Raw genomic sequence first — 24257 nt, 5'->3', positions numbered from 1 at the left:
GCTGACTCACTCTGGAGTTACGAATAAAGGACCAAGATCACTACAGTTTGAGTACAACTCATTGCCTCGTGCAGTCATTCATAAGTGCATTACAGACATAATAGATAGACCTTTATATTCCTAGTCAAATACAGGAAGTTCCCTCCAACTTCAGTGTTTGCACGATTAACACGGGACCAAGCTCAAATGGATGGGTAATAAACACATTAAACTTTGAAGTCTTTTCCAGATTGTTACCAAATGAACTCAATTACAAGTGTTACATAGTATCTGAATTAGAAGCAACTCAGCCTAAATCTACCAGAATGTTTTAAAAATAAGCTTAAAAAGGGGGGAAAAAAAACACCTGAAGCCAGGAAAGTCAAGTTTCCTGCATTTTCATTTGCCTTTCAGCCAAGCACTATAAACTCTAAACATACAGATCCTGCACTGTTTTTGGTTACCTGTAGCCTCCTCCGTGTCAGCCAAAATGTTCAACATTTACAAAGTATAAATGTAAAGTATCAGAAATACCGGCACAGTACAGTTCCTTGAATTTATTATTGAAAATATACCATCCATGACAAAGCTGGAGATGACAAGTAACCAAGAAAATAATTGGAAAAGCTTTTAAAGATAATTTTGGGGGGAAAAAAATCACCAAGATAGCATTGCGTCCATCAAAACTGCTACAGAATTGGCAAAGAGGCATGTACAATACCGGAGTCTTTAGTTTGAAACATAAAGACAAGACTGGTATTGATGTTACCCAAAGCAAAACAGAACAATTGTGTTGGAAGCACTACTGAAACCTATAAATGCTCCATTGTTAACAATCAGGACCACAATCCTGATGAGACAAGAGTCATAAATGTGGTGACTCTCAAACTTATCTGGAACATGACTATGGGTCCAGAAGAAAGCCTGATCCAAGACAAATCATCATACATACAAAAAAAGGTACTAGGAAGAGTCTTGTACAAGAACCATATGTAAGGCAAGTGAAAAAAATCCACAAGGCAGCTGAAATAAATAAGTACAATATTTAGCACAGAAAAGGGAGAAAATAACTCCAGATGTGAAGCCCAAGACATTTTGGAAAGCATTTGAAATAAGACTGTAAATGATGTGAAAGAAAGCAGCCTGTCCTGCTTGTGTTGAAAGTGCAATCAATATACGTACTGAACTGAACCATTTCTCAGTCAAGTGTCTAAAGTCCAGAAATTGGACCAAAGGCAGACAGTAACAACATATTGCAGATGAAGCTATTCATGACTTAGATAAAGTCCACATTCTCTCACTTGATATTGCTGGATCTGTAGAAGACCAATATGTCAACATGCTCATAAACAAGCAAGTCACAAGTCAGATTTCAGGTACACTGTCAACATTCGCCCGAGAATGAATATCGGAGACTGTTTAATGATTCAAGTAGCAGAGAATTTCAGGATTCTAACAATCCACTGCACATGGTCAATAAAACTGAAATTAAGCCATGGGACAAGAAGTCAGTGCTATCAACCCTCACTCCCTCCCTCACTACCCGCCAACCCCCCCAACATTCATCCATGAAAATCCAAGCAGTACAGGTATCAAATAGTGCCAAATGTCTGTAGACCTGTCCTAGGTGCTAGAGTCATTCAACATATCAAACATGTGACAATGAATCATAAGACCATACAAGTAGATGTGTCATTAAAGCTCACAAAATAAGATGCACTGGCCAAGCTAGAAGGCACTTTGTACCTTCAAACTGATCCCACTACACACAGTTACTAACTGCGAAACTACCTCCAGCTGTGAAAGAACTGGTCAAGACGCATACTAGTTGAGAAAAGTTGGTGACCCAACTGACTGCATCTCTACAAATGGTGGTTGTAAAGAAAGTTAATGAAAAAATGTATCTGTGTATCAATCCAAAGTTATTTGAAGCCCTTGAACATCCTCATTGCTTAGGTGGAACCATTGATGATGTTCACCTGAACTAGCAAAAGTAAAACTATTCATGGTTGTCAGTGTAAATAATGGGTTTTGGCATGTAAATTTGAGGAAAGAGAGTCTGTCAACTAGCTTTTTAAACACCATTTGGAAGTTACAAGGGGTTGTGCCTTTCAGAATCTCTTCAGCTCCTGAAGAATTTCAATAACGACTTCATGAAGCATTTCTAAATACAAAAGAGGAGTTGCCATCATAGTGGAGGAGATTTTAGTCTATGGTACAGATAAACAAGGCCATGACTATTAGTCCAGTAGAAGCACCACCAACAAAAAAGGTGACAAACTGAACAAAAGCAAAACAAAGTTGAAAGCATGAGGTGAAATATTTGGGCAGTAGATTGTCTGAAAATAGACAAAACTAGATCCTCTAAAATAAATGGTGCTCAACATGGATTCTCTAACTGCCAAATAATATATTCAGAGAATTCTTGCAATGACTATGCATCAATTTACTCAAAAGTTATCAGGGCAACCATTCCTCTTTGAACCAACTGAAGAAAAGTCGATGTAAAGTCTATGGAAGAGTCACCACAAGAAAAGTCCAGATGAGTTGAACATCATCTCAACCACTGGCTTATGCCTCAACAACTAACTGAAACAGAAATAAATAATATTCAGATCAAAAAGAACCTTGCCATTGTTTCAGATTTGGAAAAATTTGAGCATTGCGAGTTTGAAAAGAAAATTGTGAAAAATGATCAGTTTGAAACTATTTTGATTAAAAAACTGGTACACCCAAAAGACAGCAGAGAATGAGGGTCCATTTTTAATGACAAATTTGATGTTGTCTGGAAGAGAGGCAAGGTGTATTTCCTGCTGATATACAAGGTAGATGTGCTTAGGTTTGAAGAGTAATGTTGACAAGGAAGTCATGTCAATTGACACGTATTTGGAAACCCAAAAAATAGCATCAATATGCTGCAATATTGACTCCTAATTGAAGGTGGAATTATTAAGATTCACCAAGTTACTGGAATAGATTATGCATCATATAATGGGCCACCATGTAATTCAAGGGAATTCCAACAATTTCCAAAACAATACACAAGTTCAGTGATGTCACCAGCTCCCCAAGGTATCCAGAGTGAAATGGTAAGGCAGAGAATATGTTAATTGCAAAGACACACAAAAAGCACAAAGATCCAGCATATACCCTGAATGTGATCTTCTTGACTGGTACACAATACCAAGTGAGATATTAGACAGATCACCAGCTTAAAGAGTACTGTCCACTGAACCAAGACATTATACATCCTAAAGCGAGCCAACTGATGAATCAAAGGCTAGCAAATGCTGTAAAAGAGAAGCTATACTACAGATACAAGATAGTCCAGTTCTGCAATAAAAAGTATCTTACAGCTCATTAAGTATAGGAGAAGTTGTCTGAATTTGGCAGTCAGCACAATTGCAACAGCAAATTAATGCAAGATCCTACAAGGTAAGGACTGAAGATGGAAGCCAAAGTAGAAACCAAAGACACCTGCAGAAAAGGAAGCCATATTTTGTGGAGACCAGAGAGTCCAGTTATACATACCATAACACAAATGGAGCTACATTAACCAGTCCACCAGAAGCAACTGACAGTCACACAACAGGAAAGTGTAGTCAAGAAAAACTGTGAGCCAATGCAGCAACTGGGATCTCCAATGGAAAGTGCTCCCATTAACAGTTTAATCAGAAGCCCACCAGTGGTGCACAAAAAGAACAATTTTATCGATCAGTGACTTTTTGAACTGCTAAAGCTGGAAATGTTACAGTTGATCTTGTTTTGATCATGCAGCGTTCTTACTTAAAAGCTTAATTTCCGGAGAAAGATATATTGATATTAGCGTAAGTTTGTATCAATATCAAGTACAGGAAGTTCCCCATTTCCGCTGACCCAGAGATTTACGCATAAGTGGCTGAGTAATCTTTTCAAGTTCGTGACTGATGATAGTGTATTTAAATGTGTAAACACACAGAAGACAAGATAATATTTATTTCAAAGAAAGTGTTTTAACATTTTTTTGGAACTATGCACCAGCCACTGATGATTCAGTACAGCAGGTACTTGTTGCTGCTGCTCTCAGGAATACTACATACTTCAAACTTCACATACAACAGAATATGCTAGTAGGTCAAAAAAACAAGAGGGAAGTGGAACACCTTAAGACACCTCTGAACTCTACATCTTTCTGGGATTAATTTATCAGATGGTTTTCTCATTCCACTGTACACAAACCCTCATTCTGAATTGTATCCTTCACTCTGACTGAAGGTGGTGACAGAGACACAAGTCGGAACCAGAATGTAAATAGATTCACAACAAAGATGCAAGCAGCATTAGGTCAGGAAGAAGAGACAGGATTTTTGTGGGTGTAGGTTGAATTACATTCGAAGTATGAGGATGACCATACTCACAGTTAGCAATTTAAACATTCTTCCTCATTCTTTCAACTTTCACATACAACAGAATTATACCCAAGTAGCACAGAAATTGGAGCTGGGACTCAAACCAGCTTGGAGTACAGAAGCATCAAAGCATTGGTCATCCTGAACAGTCAGATCATGACAATGGGGGAGAAATCAATGGCCAGGATTTTCGCCAACGGAGGCGAGTTCGATGCGGGCGGCAATGGTGCAGTGTGGGAAACCCACTCCGAAGTGCTGCCCGCCCCTTCAATCTTCTGTGGCTGGGGCTTGTGAAGCTCGCTCTGTGGGTTTCTCGGCCAATTAACTGGGAGCCGGTCTAATGATATCATCGGATGACGCATCATCAGCCGTTTTCCTTAAAGGGATCATGCCCAACTTTTTTTTTTTTGAGTTGTGCTGTCAGTGTTTTTGGCAGCATTGACCTGCTGCAAACACAGACCAACACTACACCCGGGCTCTCCCATGACTCCCTCCAGATGCTTACGAAAGGAGTCACACCACGCAGAGAGGCTCTCTTCCCTTCCAATGGGCAAAAAAGACCTCCCCAAGATATCAACACAGCCTGGTTGCACATTGTACAGGAGGACACAAGCAGGGATGTCGTCTGAGGGAGCTGGCTGCAGTGGTACAAACCTTTCAATAATCTCAGTGGATCACAACACATTACTGCAAAGCCACACTCAACTTTATCCTACGATGCCACTCATCACATCCCCATCACTCTGCATTCCCTATCCCTACTCCTACACATCCTTACTCAAACCAACTTACCTTGAACCTCCAACCATCCCTCTCTATCTACATTATCCCTTCCCTATCTCACTAGCTACCCCTCACACTCACCATCATTCTTTGTCCAATCATACCAACTAGCAGCACACAAGGGTCAGCACTTGGGTTTTAGCCAATGTTCATGTAGAGCATCTGCTAATGTGTTGTCAAACACTGAAATCTTTATTTTGAACACTGTGTTCTTGGACAGTTTTGTGTTCACGTTTGGACGTGGCTTAGCGAGTTGTAGTGAATGGTCAGACATAAGGGTACCCTGCACAATGGTGATGATTGTGAAATGAATGGCCTGGGCATTGCAGGGATGCTTTATGGTGCTGGTGTGGGGTGGTGCCAACCTGGCACATCATGTGGCAGCCAGGGTGCACAGCGTCTAGTGAAGTAAATGTAGCCATGGTGAGGTCATCTTTGGCCTCCCGGACAGCAATGTGGTCTTTACTGTAGAAGACACTAATAATATTCCAACAGTGGATAGTCAAGAGGCTATAGAGGGGGAGGAACTTAACATAATCACAATCACTAAGAAGGTGGTACTCGGTAAGATAACGGGACTAAAGGCGGATAAATCCCCTGGTCCTGATGACTTGCATTCTAGGGTCTTAAGAGAATTAGCAGCAGGGATAGTGAATGCATTGGTTGTAAGTTACCAAAATTCTCTGGATTTTGGGGCGATCCCAGCAGATTAGAAAACTGCAAATGTAACGCCCCTATTTAAAAAAGTAGGCAGACAAAAAGCAGGAAACTCTAGACCAGTTAGCCTAAAATCTGTGGTTGGGATGATGTTGGAGTCCATTATTAAAGAAGCAGTAGCAGGACATTTGGAAAAGCAAAATTCGGTCAGGCAGAGTCAGCATGGATTTATAAAGGGGAAGTCATGTTTGACAATTTGCTAGAATTCTTTGAGGATGTAACAAACAGGGTGGATAAAGGGGAACCAGTGGATGTAGTGTATTTGGACTTCCAAAAGGCATTTGACAAGGTGCCACATAAAAGGTTACTGCACAAGATAAAAGTTCACGGGGTTGGGGGTAATATATTATCATGAATAGAGGATTGGCCAACAAACAGAAAACAGAGAGTAGGGATAAATGGTTCATTCTCGGGTTGGCAACCAGTAACTAGTGGGGTGCTGCAGGTATCAGGGCTGGGACCCCAATTATTTACAATCTATATTAACTTGGAGGACGAGACTGAGTGTAATGTAGCCAAGTTTGCCAACGATACAAAGATGGGAGGAAAAGCAATGTGTGAGGAGGACACACAAAATCTGCAAAAGGACATAGACAGGCTAAGTGAGTGGACAAAAATTTGGCAGATGGAGTATAATGTTGGCAAGTGTGAGGTCATGCACTTTGGCAGAAAAAATTTAAGAGCAAGTTATTATTTAAATGGAGAAAGATTGCAAAGTGCAGTGCAGTGGGACCTATTCTCACATGGACATTGTCCTGCTCTAGTTACTGGATAGCAATCAAGTTCAGGAGCTGTAGGGGAGTGAATATGGAAGCCTAATATTGTGGCCCCACTGCTGGTCCAGCCGAGATCAGCTAACCCAACAGACACCAGGAATGAAACCTGTCTGGACCCTCGTGGTCTGAATGGCTCAGCACCACCCCATCTCTCACAGTGGGGGTATTTGTGCATGAAACACAAAAGGTTAATATGCAGATACAGCAAGTGATCAGGAAGGCCAATGGAATATTGGCCTTTATTGCAAAGGGGAGGAGTATAAAAGCAGGGAAGTCTTGCTAGAGTTGGACAAGGAATTGGTGAGGTCACACCTGGAATACTACGTGCAGTTTTGATTTCCATATTTACGAAAGGATATAGTTACTTTGGAGGCAGTTCAGAGAAGGTTCACAAGGTTGATTCCAGAGATGAGGGGGTTGATTTATGAGGAAAGGTTGAGTAGGTTCGGCCTATACTCATTGGAGTTCAGAAGAATGAGAGGTGATCTGATCGAAACATACAAGATTATGAGGGGGCTTGACAAGATGGATGCAGAGAGGATATTTCCACTGATAGGGGATATTAGAACTAGAGGGCATAATCGTAGAATAAGGGGCCGCCCATTTAAAACAGAGATGAGGAGAAATTTCTTCTCTCAGAGGGTTGTGGATCTGTGGAATTCGCTGTTTCAGAGAGCTGTGGAAACTGGGACATTGAATAAATTTAAGACAGAAATAGACAGTTTCCTAAACGATAAGGGAATAAGGGGTTATGGAGAGCGGGCAGGGAAGTGGACCTGAGTCCATGATCGAATCAGCCATGATTGTATTAAATGGCGGAGCAGGCTCGAGGGGCCGTATGGCCTTCTCCTGCTCCTATTTCTTATGTTTTTATGTTCTTATGCGCTGATGCCCTGTGTAGCATCAGGTGATTGCAGAGAAGGTTGGTGTTGTTGTTGGCGATGCTGGTGTGCCTGGTGATATTGGTGTTGGGGCTGATCGTATTAAGATTTTGAGGACCAAGGTGAGTCTTTTTCCAGGGCATGGATGCTGAAGAAATAGATGGCAAGCGAGGTTAAAACGACAGAAGCGGTGTCAATGGTAAGAGAGTTGCTGCAAGGATGCGACAATGAATAGACAGTTCACTACAAACACTTCCAACCAGCATACAGCTCAAAATTTCCTTCCAAATCCTGAAGACTTCAGCTTCTGACATTGGAAAGTGAACAGCTGTGAAATGGTAGCTTTTATACCACGTCTGCAGCTGTCAACTTGCCAAAGTAAGAGAGTCACTGATCCCGACGCCACTTGCCTGACGAGTTCCAAGAACGGAGGGAAACCGGACAAAAAAGTAGTAAAATTGTCATTGCCTGCTTTTGATCCTCTTAAATACCACTAAGCTGCCTGTTAATACATTAATGAACTGGCCTGCCACTTGGTGTCGGGTCTGCAATCCACATGCAGACCTGACAGCTGAGAAACTCACACGAAGGAGGGTTTAGAGCATGATCCCGACCCAGTGTCAAGCAAAGCCATTTTGCTAGCAGACCCGCCTGCAAACCCGCACTCACAGGGCTGGCAACATTTCGGCCGATGTGTCCATTTTTCAGGCGTGACCACTTTTCGGGTGTAAAATAGGCGAAATGGGGTCCAAAATCAAGTTATGATCACCCGTGCCCGATTGACCCTAGAAGTGCGCCTCACACAAAATCTGCGCAGCAACTAGGCGGATTTTGCACCACCCAAGCTCCAACTAGTTCTTCTGGGTCTAGAGCAGCTGATCCAGTGGTCCACCACTGTTACTCTAGAATACTATAAGATTCCACCCTTAGTCCTCTCTTTTTCCGCATTTATGTCGCTTTTAGTAACATTATCTGTAGGTGCTTTTAGTAACATTATCTGTAGGCATGAGGTCAGTTTCTATATGTACCCAGAATGCGTTATCCATTTGTCCAACATTAAATCATAGATTAGATCTAACTACAGTACCTCCAACCGAACATTGGAAGACCACAGATATCTCATTCAGCTCAAACCCTTTACCCTCTATTGTGTTCAGGCTGAATTAGATAGTGTGAAACCTCAGTGTTTTATCCTATAACCAAGGATACTTAGTTCCACCTCTGCAATATTGTCTACTCCCATCCTTAACTAACCCTCACTGCTGCTGAAACCCTTACCCATGCGTTTCTTAACAGATTCAACTTCGACAGCGCCCTGCCCAGCTCCATCATACAATTTTATGCCCTTACAATACATAACCTCCAAGTCAACCAAACTTCTGCTCACTCCATCTTCTCCCGAACTAAGTCGCACTTCCTAACACTCCTGCTCTCACTGATCACATGCCCCCAACATATTGAATTCAAAATGACAATATACAAAATCATCCTTGGCCTCACTGCACCTTCTTTTGCAACCTTCTGCAGCCCCATGTCCCAGCCTGTGCTCTTCCAGTACACCCTTTCAGGCCTCCTGTGCATTCTCCTCCCCTTCCACAAAACCCAACTATTGGCGACGAAGCCTTCAGCCTTCTCAGCATCTACGCTTTGGAACTGCTCCTTTAACCCCTTTGCCTTTGCAACTTCCCGCCCCTCCTTTAAAGTTTCTTTTGAAAACCTAACTTTCTGACTATGCCTTTGGCCATCTCACCCAACTCCTGTATTACTACTCATTGTCCATTTTTCCTCTGAAATGCCTTGGAGCTAAAGGTGATATATAAATGCAAGTTATTGTGAAGTTTACTTAAGGTGTCGTTCGCATAGCTAACAACCAACAGGATTGAATGATACATGTCACAACATAGAAGGAGGGCATTTGGCTCACTGCACCCGTTCCAATTCTATTTCCATACTTTTTCCTATCCCTTTATATTCGTTGGTTGCAAATCCTTATCTATTTCCACTTAAGTTATAAACTCTGCTTCTATAACCACTTTTGGTATTCCTTGTCCTTGTGACCCGCTGTGATTTTTTTTTAAATCATTCTCGGGATGTGGGCATCACTAGCAAAGCTGACATTTATTACCCATCCCCAGATGCCCCAGAGAAGCTGGTGCTGAGCCTAATTCTTGAATCCCTGCAGTCCGTGTGGTGAAGGTGCTCCCATAATACTGTTAGGTAGGCAGTTCCCAGATTTTGACCGTGACAATTATCCAAGTCAGGGTAGTGAGTAACCTTGAGGTGATGGTGATCCCTTGCCACCCTTATCCTTCTAGGCAGTGGAAGTTGAGGGTTTGGGAGGATCCACTAAAGAAGCCTTGGAAAGTTACGGCAGTGCTTCCTGTAGCTGGTACACACTGCAACCACAGTACCCCAATGATGGAGGGAGTGGATGTGTGCTGATCAAGTGGACTGCTTTGTCCTGGATAGTGTTGAGATCCTCAAGTTCGAGCTGCATCCATCAAGGCAAGTAAAAAAAAAAATTCCATCACACTCCTGACATTTGCCTTGGTGAAGATGCTATGGGGTGTCAGGTGGTGAACCACTCCCCACAGAATACCTAGTCTCTGACTTGCTCTAGTAGCCACAGCATGTGTGTGGCAGGTCCAGTTCACTTTCAAGTCAATGGTAAATCCCAGCATGTTGTTGGTGGGGTACTTGCCGATGACAATGCCATTGAATGTTATGAGAAGGTGGTTATACTCTCTCTTTTTGGAGATAGCCATCGCCCGACATGTGTCTGTGTGGCATGAATGATACTTGCCACTTATCAGCCCAATCCATGTTGTTCCGGTCTTGCTATATGCAGGCATCAACTGCTTCATTATCTGAGGAATTGCGAATGAAACTGAGCCATGCATTCATCAGCGAACAGCCACACGTCTGGCCTAATGTGGAGGGAAGGTCATTGATGAAGTAGCTGAAGATAGTTGGGCCGAGGACACTGCCCTGAGCGATGTCCTGCAGTGATGTCCTGGGGCTGGGATGATTATCCTTCAACGACAACAAATGTTTCTTCATGCCAATTGGGAGGCGAATTGAATTGACTGAAGACTGGCATGAGTGATGCTGGAGACCTCAGGAGGTCAAGAAGGGCCACCCACTCAATAATGGATCAGTTGCTTCCACCTAATATTTTAAGCCTATAAAAAGGTGCAGGTCGTGTAATAATACTTATTCATTCAGAGGATGTGGGCGCTGCTGGCAAGGTCAGTATTTATTGCCCATACTTAATTACCATCGAGTAGGTGATGGGTGAACCACCGCAGTCTGTGTGGTGAAGGTACTCCCACAGTGCTGTTAGGTAGCGAGTTCTAGGATTTTGACCCAGTGACAATGGAAGAACAGTGATATATTTCCAAGTCAGGATGATGTGTATTTTCGAAGGGAACTTGGAGGTGATGCTGCTCCCATGATGGTGTTCCCATGCGCCTGTTGCCTTTATTCTTCTAAGTGTTAGAGGTCGCGGGTTTAGGAATTGCTGTCGAAGAAGCCTTGGCGAGTTGCTGCAGTGCATCTTGCAGATGGGACATATTGCAGCCAATTTGCGCCGGTGGTGGAGGGAGTGAATGTTGAAGGTGGCGGGTGGGATGCCAATCAAGCGGGCGACTTTGTCCTGGATGGTGTCGAGCTTTTTGAGTGTTGTTGGAGCTGCACTCATCCAGGCAAATGGAGAATATTCTATCACACTTCTGACTTGTGTCCCGTGGAAAGGTTTTGGGGAGTCAGGTGCTGAGTCATTTGCCGCAGAATGCCCAGCCTCTGCCCTGCTCTGGTAGCCACAGTATTTATGTGTAATGATACTAGAAGGGTTTCAATCAGTACATGGAGAAAAGCCCTACTTGATTAGGCTGGCACTTCCAAAAGCTAGGTTTTTATTTGTAGGCTCTGTGGATTTCTGTGTAATATATGGCTCTCCAGCTGCTCGTGAATATGACCTGTATAGGATCCAAATCAGTTCAGCAATTCTCAAACAATATCAGAAAATTCAAGGCAGTAAAAAGTCACTAAAATATCAATAGTTTCTTTTGTTCGGGTCTTGTGAACAATCCTGGCAATGGAAGAAAATTAAGAGAAAGTACAGCGGGACTTACTATTTCAGGAAATCTACTGCAAATTGATTGTATAGACTTCCATGAAAGTTTGTTTGGAAACATTGCAGGTCAGTTTCTGTGTACGCATGTTTGTCAAAATTATTTGAGGCAATTTATGGAGAATCTATTAGCACCAGGTGATATGTGATTGGGTCCACACTCCTTGAATGCTTGTTCTTTGATAGAGGCAATCAGAAGGAGTTAAAGTCTGCAGTTGCAAACTGCGGAGTGTCTTCAGAACACCATCTTGGGGAAATCCGCTATCTCCAAATTCGAAATGACCAGTTTGTGGCCATTAGTCTCAGAAGGATCTAACTGCCACCCTAGTTGAAATCAGCTAAAAGCACACAGAAAGCATCAAATCTTGAGATCTTTCTCATCTCTAATTCTCAGTACTATATTTGGTAATATATTTACCCACAGTTACCACAGGAATAGATATGATATTTTCAAGAGGAACAATTTGTTCCGTTGAATACTGAAAAATTTGTCAGACATATTAAATGAACAAGGATAACAACAAAATATTTCCATAAAAGTCTGGTTAAAATTGTGTGCTAAAATGTTAAGTCAGAGTGACCATTATATTTTACCAATCTACAAATTTGGATATTTGAAAGGTTGACTATTTTTGAAAACAAGCCGAATATTTAAGTGCAAGATGCTTGAAAAATTTAGTTAAAATTTAACAAAGCTAGCTTCTTCAAATGGTTCAGTGGATATTGAGCAGCACTGACCATGAAGTTTCCACATTGGATCTCTGGTTTAAAAAGAAAGGAAGAACTTGCATTTATGTTGGATTATAATGATCTCTGCCATGGCAACAATCTATTTATCAGCCTTGGTTCTGTGGTAGCATTCTCACCGGAGTGAGAAGGTTGAGGATTCAAGGCCCACTCCATGAGCACATACTCGAGACCAACACTTCGGTGCAGTACTGATGGACTGCTGCATTGTCGGTGGTGCCGTTGTTCAGACTGGATGTTAAATTGGGGCCCTGTCTGCCTGTTCAGTTGGAAGTAAAAGATTCCATGGCACTATTCAAAGAGCAGCACAGCCCTGGCCAAAATTTATTTCTCAACCAATGCCACCAAAAAACAGATTATAGGTAATTTATCTCATTGCTGTTTGTGGGACCTTGCTGTACGTATAGTGACTGCCACATTTTCCTACATTACAACTGTAACTATACTTCAAATGTACTTAATTGGCTGTGAAGCGCTTTGGCATTATATAAATGCAAGTTCTTTCCTTTTAATTTACCTCAGCACCATGGGCTAGAGCGGGGGAAAAAAAATAGTAAAGCCAAATAGGGCTCCCATCCTAGATAGCAATAAAGTGACCATTTCTGTAAAGTTCCCATGTATGGATATCTGACCAAGTGTGACACCGATAATTGCACCCTCCCCCCAGTCAAACATCCTGTTGATACTCAATCTCTTCGGCCACACTCGAAGAATGGGTATTTGAGCGAGTTACAGGACGGTTGGGTATTTGAGTAAGTTACAGGACAGATGGGTATTTGAGTAAGTTACAGGACGGTTGGGTATTTGAGTAAGTTACAGGACAGATGGGTATTTGAGTAAGTTACAGGACGGTTGGGTATTTGAGTAAGTTACAGGACAGATGGGTATTTGAGCGAGTTACAGAAATTCGGCACGGAGAAAAAAAATCTAATTAGTATTTTGTATTATTGAGGGGCCTTTAATGTTCGCAGACAGCACCATAACAGAAATCCTAATTGAATGAAAGTTAAGAAGCTGACATAAAATTGTTTTAAATTTCTAATGAAGGTGGAGATGAAGTAAAAATGAAGAAATGTCCAGAACGAATATTCAGTGATGCTGAAGTAAATAATTCTTAAATGAAGATTCATTTTTAAAAGATATATGTATAGATTTTGTTATAATAGCAGGGCTGTACATCCCAAAAGGTTAAGAGAATACTGAACTGTTTGAAAAGTAAGCATGTTATTGAGGTTACATTAATCCGGGGATTTAAACAGCCCCAAAAAGGAAATGCACCTCAAACAGCCACTGATTTTCATTAGTGCAAGTTAATTTAAAATTGTAAATTAAAGTTGTTGCTGACAAGATTTAGATTGAATATTTGCAGGAGAAATTGATTGTATTATGAATATGGCATCACACCTAGATCGAATTGATCAAACTACTCTGACTACAGTCACTGGCTTGTGTAAATAAAAGAAACTGCAGAATTATACTTCAGTGATTTTTTTTTTTTAAAGTGATAAGGAAATGAATTTGGAATAAGTAAAGTCATGTTTGGTCTTGCATTTATAGCTCCTTGATTTCAGATTAATATCGATACTGGATACGGCAACTTTTACTAGCCATTGGAGGGACAGAAACATAATTTGTCACACTGTAGTTACAGGTTTCAAAAAGGTAGCCGTGAAATGTGATGCATAGCCAGCAGACTGGAGTTAAATAGCTAGCCAGACATCCGGCCAGATCTCAGTGATCAGCCACAAAGGAGCTTTGTGCATGTATGCTTGGATATATGTGCAGAGCCTTGCTCCCCCAGCTGCTAATTTTAGTTAGAAGAGCATAAGCAGGACTGTCCATTCTCTCATAGCCAAGGACATCGCCATAAAAAAGTGTTAAGATTCCAGACCACCCATCCAATGAACCAGCTGAGAACATTTAATATGCAGCTTTGCACTAGGCTGCAGCTAGTACAAACTCACACAGGTGCGAGAGTGCTTCACACCACTTGACTTTAATGAGCTTGGGCATCAGATCAGGATCGGACACCCAAGTTATAATGCCACTTTTGTGTTAATACACACCCAAAACCATGACAGTATCAGTGGAGTCTCAGTCTCAATTTAGAAAGAAACTAATTTATTAACGGACCACCTTCCAACATGTCACATGCATAGTGTTGTGTCTAAAGAACACAAACGGGTATGATAAACAGGTACAGTTTAGGAAATACTGAGAAAGCTACCTAGCACCTTTACAAGCAAGAAGATTAACAGTTTCAGAACTAACAGTTAAAGCAATTACCAAGACTAATAAACATGCCACTCTAACTTTCTCATGACAAAAGTAGAGGACAAAAACATTATGAAATGTAAAACTTGTTACCAATTTAAAGCTGCATTACACCATTTTTAAAAATCTGTAATGAGTACCAGATCAAAGGAAATTCGTTAGATTTAGATTCGGAAGCCAATTTATGAAAGCACAACTGCCCAAATTCCTTGCTATTTTATAAACCACCTGTCAATCATTCAACAATGTTGCATGATGAGGTTCACCACACTGCGTATCCAAGGTCTTAGCTACATTGGTTTCTGACTTATTTTTTAAATACAAGTGATTGACCATTAGAAGTCTTTAAGAAAGATGGATACAGATATCTAGTATTTATAATTTTAAAAATAGGTATTTTGGTGTTTAGAATATATTTCTATTGTATTTGTTTTTTTTTAAATACTGCAATAGTCAAGATGCCAGAGACAAAACAAAGTGGAAGCAACTTAGCAGGGAGCTGATCTTTGCAGAGTTGACCTCGAGATACATTTCTGTCTCGACGAAAGCTACAAGAACATGTACTTGTTTCATTTATTGCTCACTGGATCATCTTTGAAACCCAAGTGACTCAGGGCTGCAATTAAGTGAAACTTCTGTTTGCCAAGGCTAGACAAGCTAATAAATGTATCTTTCACTAATGAAATGCCATTGCAGCAAAGCTGAAATTTTTAATCAAAACACGAAAAGTGTTTATTGACAGAAACATACTTCAAAGAGTGGCTACTATTTTACTTATTTGGGGGAATTAAACATTTAACAAAGTTTAAATTTTGATGTGCTAGTCACAGCATATACTTAATGAATAAAGAGGATATAAGAAGTTATAATAAAGTCTGCTGGTAATTTGGATGTGATAGTGCCATAACTTAAAGTACACTGTAAACTAGCAGTATCCAATTTCTTATTATTGCTTTTTTTTAAAAAATGCATAATTACCAACTAACTCAGATTTCGTCATGACTAGTCTCTTTATGTAATGCATTATGGAGAATGCTGAGCTCAATACAAAGCTGAAGGACTGATGACAAAACTTCAACCCCTTGTACAGAGCAAGGGAATCAATGCAGTAATCCATGAATCCAATACAAAGTGGAGGACATGTCTGCAAAAACTCTAAAGTTAATTAGAAGAGGGGGATGGGTACTTTAGGCCTGAATAGAGAGAAATGCTACTGATGAAAGAAGGAACAGACTGTGAAAAGCAATGTATGGTGCTGCAATTTTGCACAATCTGCTGAAAGCATTTGCTGCTTTCGAGTATCTAGCTTTTGAAATCAGATTCTGCTTTTTTCATATTTCAATAAGCATGCTGCTTTTAAATTAACACTTTTAGGCAGAAACTGCTGCATTTATTGAATAACTAACAAACCCTTAGATGTAGAACTATAGCTACAGAACTCTGATTTATCAGATTTTCGTTTAAATAACTATCAATGACAATAAGGAAAGTTAATACATCCATCAAACATGTGGCTAGATTACTCAAATGAATGCTTTAATCACTTAATTAGTTGTTGGGAACAAGCTCTCCAAATATGCAATGGTTAGAGTTGGTACAAAGGCACTCAAAAGGAAATCTGACAAGTTTCTGAGACAAGAATATTTCCATTTATAGAGGACGTGTTAGTTAATTGTGATTATGAGAAGTTATGGGCAATTATGGTCTCCTAGAGCCTTGCTGGATTGCCTTAGGTAATCTCAGAGGATTTTTTGTTAAGCTTCTTCCAGGAGATTGTGTGGTTGGGGGTGTGGTTGAAAGGTGTACTAGATTTCACATCAGGAGGGATAGACGCAGGTGGTCTTTTCTCATTCTTCTTTTTGTTCAGATTTGTGTTTGTTTTTTTTCACCAATTCCAAAATATGACTATAAAATAATTGTGGGGTAATGCAGCTTGATAAAATTACCAGGTGTTAAAAGCATGAATTAGACAGACTTAGATGTTACAATACCTGCTCTTTACTCGAATTAGCTAAGCCAGGTTTCTTCTTCTTTTTAATGGGACTCAATGATTCATCTTGCGGGGAGTGTCCATTTGAAGATGGCTGAGGGCTGAGTTGCTTTCTTTTCAGCCCCGCACGTTCTGCAGAACCAGGGTCTGAAAAATAAACTCAAATCATTACAAACCAAGAAAACTTCATCCATTAGGGCAAGGAAATCAGTGCCAACAAAATTAGTGAGATGCATTGTTACCAATGAAAAGCAGCATCAGAAACCCGCTGAGAATCATACATTTTGGATGGTTACTGTTGAATCTGTGGAGCTCTATTCAAGTTTCTTTTTATGTCCCATGTATTTTCCTATAATCTTTCCTGCCTACCCCTCACTTTTTAGGATGATAGCAAGCGTATATAACTATCCTCAGGACATTGAACAGTGGCAAAATCATTAGTGGAACATAGGAAGATTTGCTTATCACTTATTATTGTATATAGGAAAATGGTATCTTGCTTGGATATTGTTAGCTATGGTCATGGGTTCAAATACCCAGGGATGCAAGTTAAATATTAGGAAGTTAAGAGTAAGAAGGGAAGTTAGGCAAACCTTTTTCACCAGGACAGCAATAGACTGTGGAACAAGTTACCAGGGAAGGTCACTGTAATGGAGTGGGCAATATAAATGAGTTTGAGGGAAAGTTACATGACTGGAGAGAGAAGTAATTGAAAGATATCGGGATATATAGGGTTGACCTATGGATAAAGGATGGGTTTTATTAAGCCCGATTGCCATTTGATGTTCCTAAAACTTTGCACTTATGAAATGGTAGTCAATATTGGCCTTGATTTTGTGGCCAGTGGCAAACAAACGACGCTCGCTGTTCATTACACTTACAGCTACCCAGACTTTGTGGGCTTTTGAGTGGCAACTTACGGTCGTCGGGAGTCTGATTCAGCATGGCGCTCTCTGCGGGGGATCTGGAACCCGTGTGAACAGGACGAGTAACAGCGTGTCTCTTCAACCAATCAGATTGAAAGATCCGTACTGAGTCACGCAAAGTCTAAACCCGCAAGTGCAAGTTGGACTATTTAATTCATTATAAAATCAGGTACAGCAAGCACAATAAAGAGAGAAAGAAAGAGATGAGAGACAGAAAGTAAATGTTAAAAAAAAAATTTTTTTAAATCTCCAACAATAATTAAAATTTGAAGGAATGAGACTCCACATTGGTAAAAGTAAATTTTCAGTGTCAGAGAGGTTGTTTGGTAGCAACCAAGACTTATCACCAACGTTTCCTCTCTTTTTTTTGTGTGTGATCCTTTTAGGTTTGCTGCCGAGGCCGCCCATGCACGGTATCGTCCAGCGCCAACAGCTTATGAGTGGAATGCGCGGGACCTCCCAATTGATGCACAGCCACGCACCTTGGGGGAACATTCAAAATTCATTTAACACTTGAATTGACAAGCCCTAGCTTTTTCTCTTGTTTTTAGTGGGTATCCAGTGGATAAGTACCGTAACTTCACGCCCTTCATGTGTTTGAATGCAAAGTTTCTTGGTGAGTTACTGTTAAAAAGAAGCTTGTGGAGCAGCAGGGCAAATCGGACAGCAACTTCCTGATTTCCGCGTTTAACGGCGCCTGTGCGACCACTGGCTGTTTCTGTCTAATTTGCTCCTTAGTAACGGTGAGCGCTGATAGCTTCACCCTTATTTCTACCACAAAATCCAGGCCAATGTGTTTGAAGTCCTCCTATTTATAGTTTTTCTTTTTTTAATTATAATTATTAATAACAATCCTGTTATGTAAACAGAGGGATGATATTCGCCCAAAGTTGTTCTGGTTGCAAAGAGATGTCCAAGAGTAATCCAACGCTTCTCCTCAGCAACTCAGATGACAACTCAGCTAAAGTTAGGAACTAATCCTGGCGTGGACTCACATCCTACCACGTTGTGGGTCAGCATTTAAAATAGTCTAGAGTCCTAGCTTTAAGAGACTAGATTCAGGATTATACAGAGCATTTTTGTGAATGTAAGGAAAATGGCTTTCTATTTTAGGACAATAAATTGCATTTGAGAGTATTCATTGGGTCTGAACTACAATCCCCATAAAGCACCTCAGTGTAATCTAAGGCTAGGTCCATACTTATTGTCATATAAACTGGGCAAGCGGTTTATTCAGGACATGGCATGTTTTAAATAGGTCTTTTCTTGGGAGGAACCTAAACAGATGCTGACGACCAAGTCAAACACACATTTCTTGTAAAATGAGTTATTTTCTTCAATGTTATCACGAGCAGTGGAGAGAAGAGCTTATTTAATAGCTACTGCTACGATAAAGCATGTTCAAACCATTGCAGTTTCCTACCCACCCCATTAATCAGCGTATAAGCATTTTAATCCATATCACTTGTGCCTCAACATGACTGCAATTAACTGAAAAAAAATCCTAAAACACTTGGGTGGTAAACAGTTAACGAGATGCCAAATACCTAGCCTAACCCACATATGGTGAGTTGGCGTAATGACCACTCACCTCTGGAACCTGGGTTTCAATCCAACCCAGGAGAGATAAGGGTTAACTGAAAGCTGCATGGTCCCCAAGTGAAATAAGCTAGGGCAATCCTAAATGCAGTTTCTAGTAAATCAAAGACCACAGCATAAAACAACAGAATTCCAGATAAATTGACTTGGAGCACCTAAAAGGGATCTGTCCAATCATTGTTTATATGTGGATGGGGAGTGCATTGACTGAAGAAAAGTGGGTATAACAGTTTCCTCCCTGTCAATATATTTGCTGGTGTTAAATGGCTAAACAATGTTTAGTTTCCCTAAACAGACAAAAAGTTTTCTACAGACGGAAATCGGTGTCTTCATTCTCTGCTGTATTTGGGTTAATATAAATGCAGATATAACAATTAATCCCAATCACAGAGGTGCTTACTGAACATCACTTAGAATGTTCACTGTGTCTCCTATCTCCTCAGATAATGAAATACCATGTATAGACTAAACTACTGTTCTAGATTTATCCAGAAGTAAAATGTTGCATTGAAGTAAAGAGACAGATCAACTGCTAAACTGCATAATACTTCTGTGCTGTAAAATTTTATGAGGGAATTGGAAACCATTCACAAGGGGCGAATATATCCTTTTCAGAAAGTGAAAATACACAGGAAATTCCGTGCCAAAATACGTGGGATTCGAGATCCAGAGCCTGGATGCATTCGTGTCAGAACTGTTGACCACTAAAAATGTTCCCTTTGTTTTATAGTTTAACCTTTTCGAGACAGTGCTGTCAATCACTCATCAAAGGCAACATTATCACACGAATCATCCCATAAAATGCTGATAAGAAGTTTAAACACTTATCATCTGGCTCTAGCATCTGTTGAAGCTCTTTACAGTGAACAATAAAATTCACTCAGATGAAAGCACCTTCACAACTATTTTCTTGATCAACAACCTTGCCTGGTTCATAGAGGGTATCCTGTCTTCTGAACTGAAATATAACAAAGAAGCAACCTCCATCTTAAACCCTAGCTATTTTTAACTATACAAAATCAAAGGCAGGAAGTTTTATTTTGTCAAAGTGCCAAAATCTATTCTCCATAAACATTTCTCACCTTGAAGGATTCTAATTGCACTCCCAATTAGAAAAATGATACTCACATGTCCAGTGCAGATTCATTTGTATTATATTTCCAGTGAGTTACAAATATATATGCTTGGCAATTTAGTGGGTACTAATAGTATGAGAATTGTGAAGAGTGACATGAAACAGATTAAGTACAAAGGAAGCATTTTTCTGAAGTCTGGAAGTTTTTTTTTGGAAGGATTTGTAACTAGGAATTTGTAAATCTTTTCTAGGGCCAAACTTGAATATCACTAAATTACTACAGCCTAAACTGTTCCATTGTCGTAGTTTTGGTCATGCAGATCTTGTACATATCAGCTTTCCATTTCCAAAACCAAAACTTACAGTATGGAGCTTGGCATTGTTTCATGTACAGTTTGCACACCCAGCATTCAGCTGTTAAACATTCCAAAATTGTAATCAGCAAATCCAGGAAGTGAAGCTACAGATTGCAGCTGACCCTCCAATTTGCATTCAGTGAGCAAATAGACTTTAACCACTTTCACAATTGGAAGGAAAATAAAGTGAATTAAAAATTAGAGGGGGAAGATAGCCAAGCACTTGCTTCAAGATGTGACTCAGTACATTTTTTTTAAAATAAAAACAAGTCCTCCAAACATTCCAGTTTAAACTGATCACAGTAAATCATAGTATATAAAATCAGCAGGTCAATTAAAGGGAAAAAGATTTATTCTAAAAAACTATTTTCACCCTGTAAATACATTATGACAAATAAATTAATAAAGTGGCCGATTCCCACATTCCAGGTATTGCAAGTCTGTTCCTTTGTTATTCAGCCAGATAAGAATGTAAAATCCATGAGGCCCTGCAATTGGGCGGTGGGATACCAGCGTACAAAAAACTGAACATAGTCATCTGAAATTCCTCTCTATTCTATTTTAGCAGAGGCCAGCTTCTTAAATTTACTTGGTATTTTAAAATACAGGTTGGACCTCTGTCGTCCGGCACCCTTGGGATCTGACCTGTGCCGAACCAGAGAATTTTCCGAACCATGGGAGGTCAGTATATGACTGAACCGATACACCCTTCATAAGCATATGCCTAGCCTAGGCTAACGGTACCTGTAGAGTTCTGCTCACCGCTCTCCTGGGCTATCTTCTTGAACCAATCTTGCAGCTTGGCTTGCCTCATGCATTTCGGTTTTTCTTTAATGAGTTTTTCTTGTATCATGTAGACAGACATGATCTCTTGCTCCGAAATGAAAGTTCTTTGCTCCAGTCCTGCTATCAAATCTGTGGCCAACTGAATGCATTTATCGATAGAAATTCGCTCTTCAACTTCACCCTCATCATCACTGGCTTCGTTATCTCCCTGCTGCACCATTTGCACAGTCTCTTGATCAGCTAGTTCATTCACACTTGGTGCATCTTTGTCGACATCCATCCAGTCTTGTAAATCTTCCTCTTCCAAATCCTTGGTCACCTCAAGCACTGCAGGGTTGGACATACTGGTGGCATACTCCAGCAACTCACAAATAATTTGTTTGTCTTGAGACACTTGAAATCCAGTGAACTTGGCCTCATCATCCACATCAGGACTGTCCTCAAACATTAAGGTTGGCCACAGATTGTGCCATCCATTCTTCAGAGTAGATGGAGTTACTTTTTCCCAGGCTCCAGCTAGTGTCCAAATCACATCCCTGAGGTTAAATTCTTTCCAAAAAGTTGCCACAGATTTCCCAGCATTAACTGACAGTAGCAATCGGTGCATAAATTTGGACCGGTACTTACACTTAAGGGATTGTAAGATACCCTGATCACAAGGCTGAATCAGAGAGGTACAGTTAGGGGGTAAATACAGTCCCACCACATTGTCTTTGACAAGCAGTTCGGCTTTAGGGTGGGCAGAGCAATTGTCGAGAATCAGCATAATTTTGCACTTCGGATCCAGCCCGACTGATGTGCAATAGGCTCTAGCCTCCGGTACAAAATATTTCTCGAACCACTCGAGACATAGTTTAGTGGTTATCCAGCCTTTCTTGTTGCCACGGTATATCACTGGGAATACTTTCACCCCTTTGAATGCCCTTGGTTTCACCCTTTCCCCAATGACCATGAGCTTGCACTTGTGCGTACCTGCTGCGTTGCTGCAACCAAGGACAGTTACCCTGTCCTTTGACTCCTTCATTCCAGTTGGTGCCCCCTCAGCATCTGTTGCTAAGGTTTTTCGAGGCATACAACGCCAATAGAGAGCAGTTTCATCGGCATTGTATACCTGTTCTGGGGATAACTTCTCACTTGCAACTAACTGTGCAAATTCATCGACGAACTTAGCTGCTGCTTCGTGATCTGCAATTCTTTGTTCACTGCACACACAGTGTGTGAGACTAATACCATGCCTGTTTTTAAATTTCTGCAGCCATCCTTGAGAATATTCACACTCATGCTGCAGGTTAAGTTCTTGGTGGAATATTTTTGCTTGCGCCATTATCATCTCGCCGGAAATGCTAACACCATCATTCCGACGAAGCTTAAACCACTGTATGAGTGCACTATCTAAATCACTACTTTTTCCTTCCTTCAATGTCTTACGAAAGGTCAAACTTTTCTTACTTTCACTGTCAGCAACAAACCTAAGGATCTTATCCTTTTGCTTCTTCAAGTCATACACTGTTGACGAACCAACATTGTAAAACTCACACAAGGCCCGTACCGATGTGCCTTTGTCCGATTTCTTCAACAATTCCACCTTTTGTTGTATTGATAACGACACATGTTTACGCTTAGCAGCACTACCAACATTTTCACTGCTTGCTGGTCTCTTTGAAGCCATATTTAGGGGTAAATTAGAGCTAAATAAAAGCACAGAACACTGAGAGCCAGGACTGCCGGCCGGACGTAAACAAACTTTGCGGAAGCGCGGGAAACCAGGATACCACCCACACAAAGCGGCAGTTCCGCAAACTAATGCCGAACCATGGATGTTTCCGGATCAGAGAGTCCCGGACCAGAGAGGTTCAACCTGTAGCAAAGAAGGGAATTTCAGACATACTCATGAAGTATTCATATGCTAGCATCCCACAAAAACAGAAAATACTGTAAATACTCAGCAGTCCAGTCAGTATCTACACCAATAACACCACTTTATCTGTTCTTTGCACACGATCTGCTTAGTGTTGCCAGTATTTTCTGTTTTTGTTCCAGATTTCCACCATCTGCAGTTTTGCTGCTACTATCCCACAACATAGTTTCAAAGTCTGATTATCTTAGCCAAACAATGTTAAGTACAAAACTTTGAAAGCTTCAGTATTTACAGTCTTGCTGAATCTACAGATTTCTACATACAAGGTAATGAAACAGCTAAGAATAACTTCACTCTGCTGTAACAGAGACAGCCAATGAACAGTGAAAGATTACACAGCAAGAAATAGTTCTTCATATTGATCTGACCAAGGCTGAGAAAGACAATGTAACAAAACTTGTTTCCAAAAATTAAATTCAGATTAACCAACAACTTGTATTTACATAGCGCCTTTAATGTAGTAAAATGTCCCAAGGCGCTTCACTTGATTATCAAACAAAAGTTTGACACCGAGTCACATGAGGAGATATTAGGACAGGTGACCAAAAGTTTGGTCAAAGACAATGGGCCTAAATTCGCGGCCCCTACGGGCAGGTACGAAGTGTGCACGTGCCCGTAGGGGTCACGCAAGTCCCGGGTTTAGGTACGCGAAGCGCTTGCGCCTAAACCCAGAACTTGCGATCTGTCAAGAATCCTCTTGGCAGATCGCATGCATCCGGAGGAAAAGGGCCTCTGCGGGTGGAGAGTTGCGTTATTTGCCCAACTTCTGCCGAGCAAATGCCCTTGAAATTCTTACGCCTGGTAAAAGCACGTGTAAGGCCTGCTTTTACCAGCGAAAGAGTTTTAAAAGATACAAAAATAAAATGTTATCATATATTAAAAATCCTGTCCCATTAAGGCAAGTTTATTTTTAGCCCTGTTAAATCATAT

General features: G+C 40.7%; 1 protein-coding gene across 17 annotated transcripts in view; it reads right to left on the bottom strand.

Annotated features, from left to right (window-relative positions):
• zmynd8 (zinc finger, MYND-type containing 8) overlaps nt 1-24257 on the bottom strand; it is a 106410-nt gene that overhangs the window by 64069 nt on the left and 18084 nt on the right. For all 17 annotated transcript variants that reach the window (XM_070896347.1, XM_070896355.1, XM_070896359.1 and 14 more), the window contains one exon: nt 16669-16814. In XM_070896347.1, the coding sequence (XP_070752448.1) occupies nt 16669-16814 (146 nt within the window). The remainder of the gene's footprint in view (nt 1-16668; nt 16815-24257) is intronic.

This window comes from Pristiophorus japonicus, chromosome 12 (assembly GCF_044704955.1).
Source record: "Pristiophorus japonicus isolate sPriJap1 chromosome 12, sPriJap1.hap1, whole genome shotgun sequence".
NCBI classification, from domain to species: Eukaryota; Metazoa; Chordata; class Chondrichthyes; family Pristiophoridae; genus Pristiophorus; species Pristiophorus japonicus.
The sequence above is the reverse complement of the archived record's forward strand: the minus strand, read 5'-3'. Positions and strand labels throughout refer to the sequence as shown.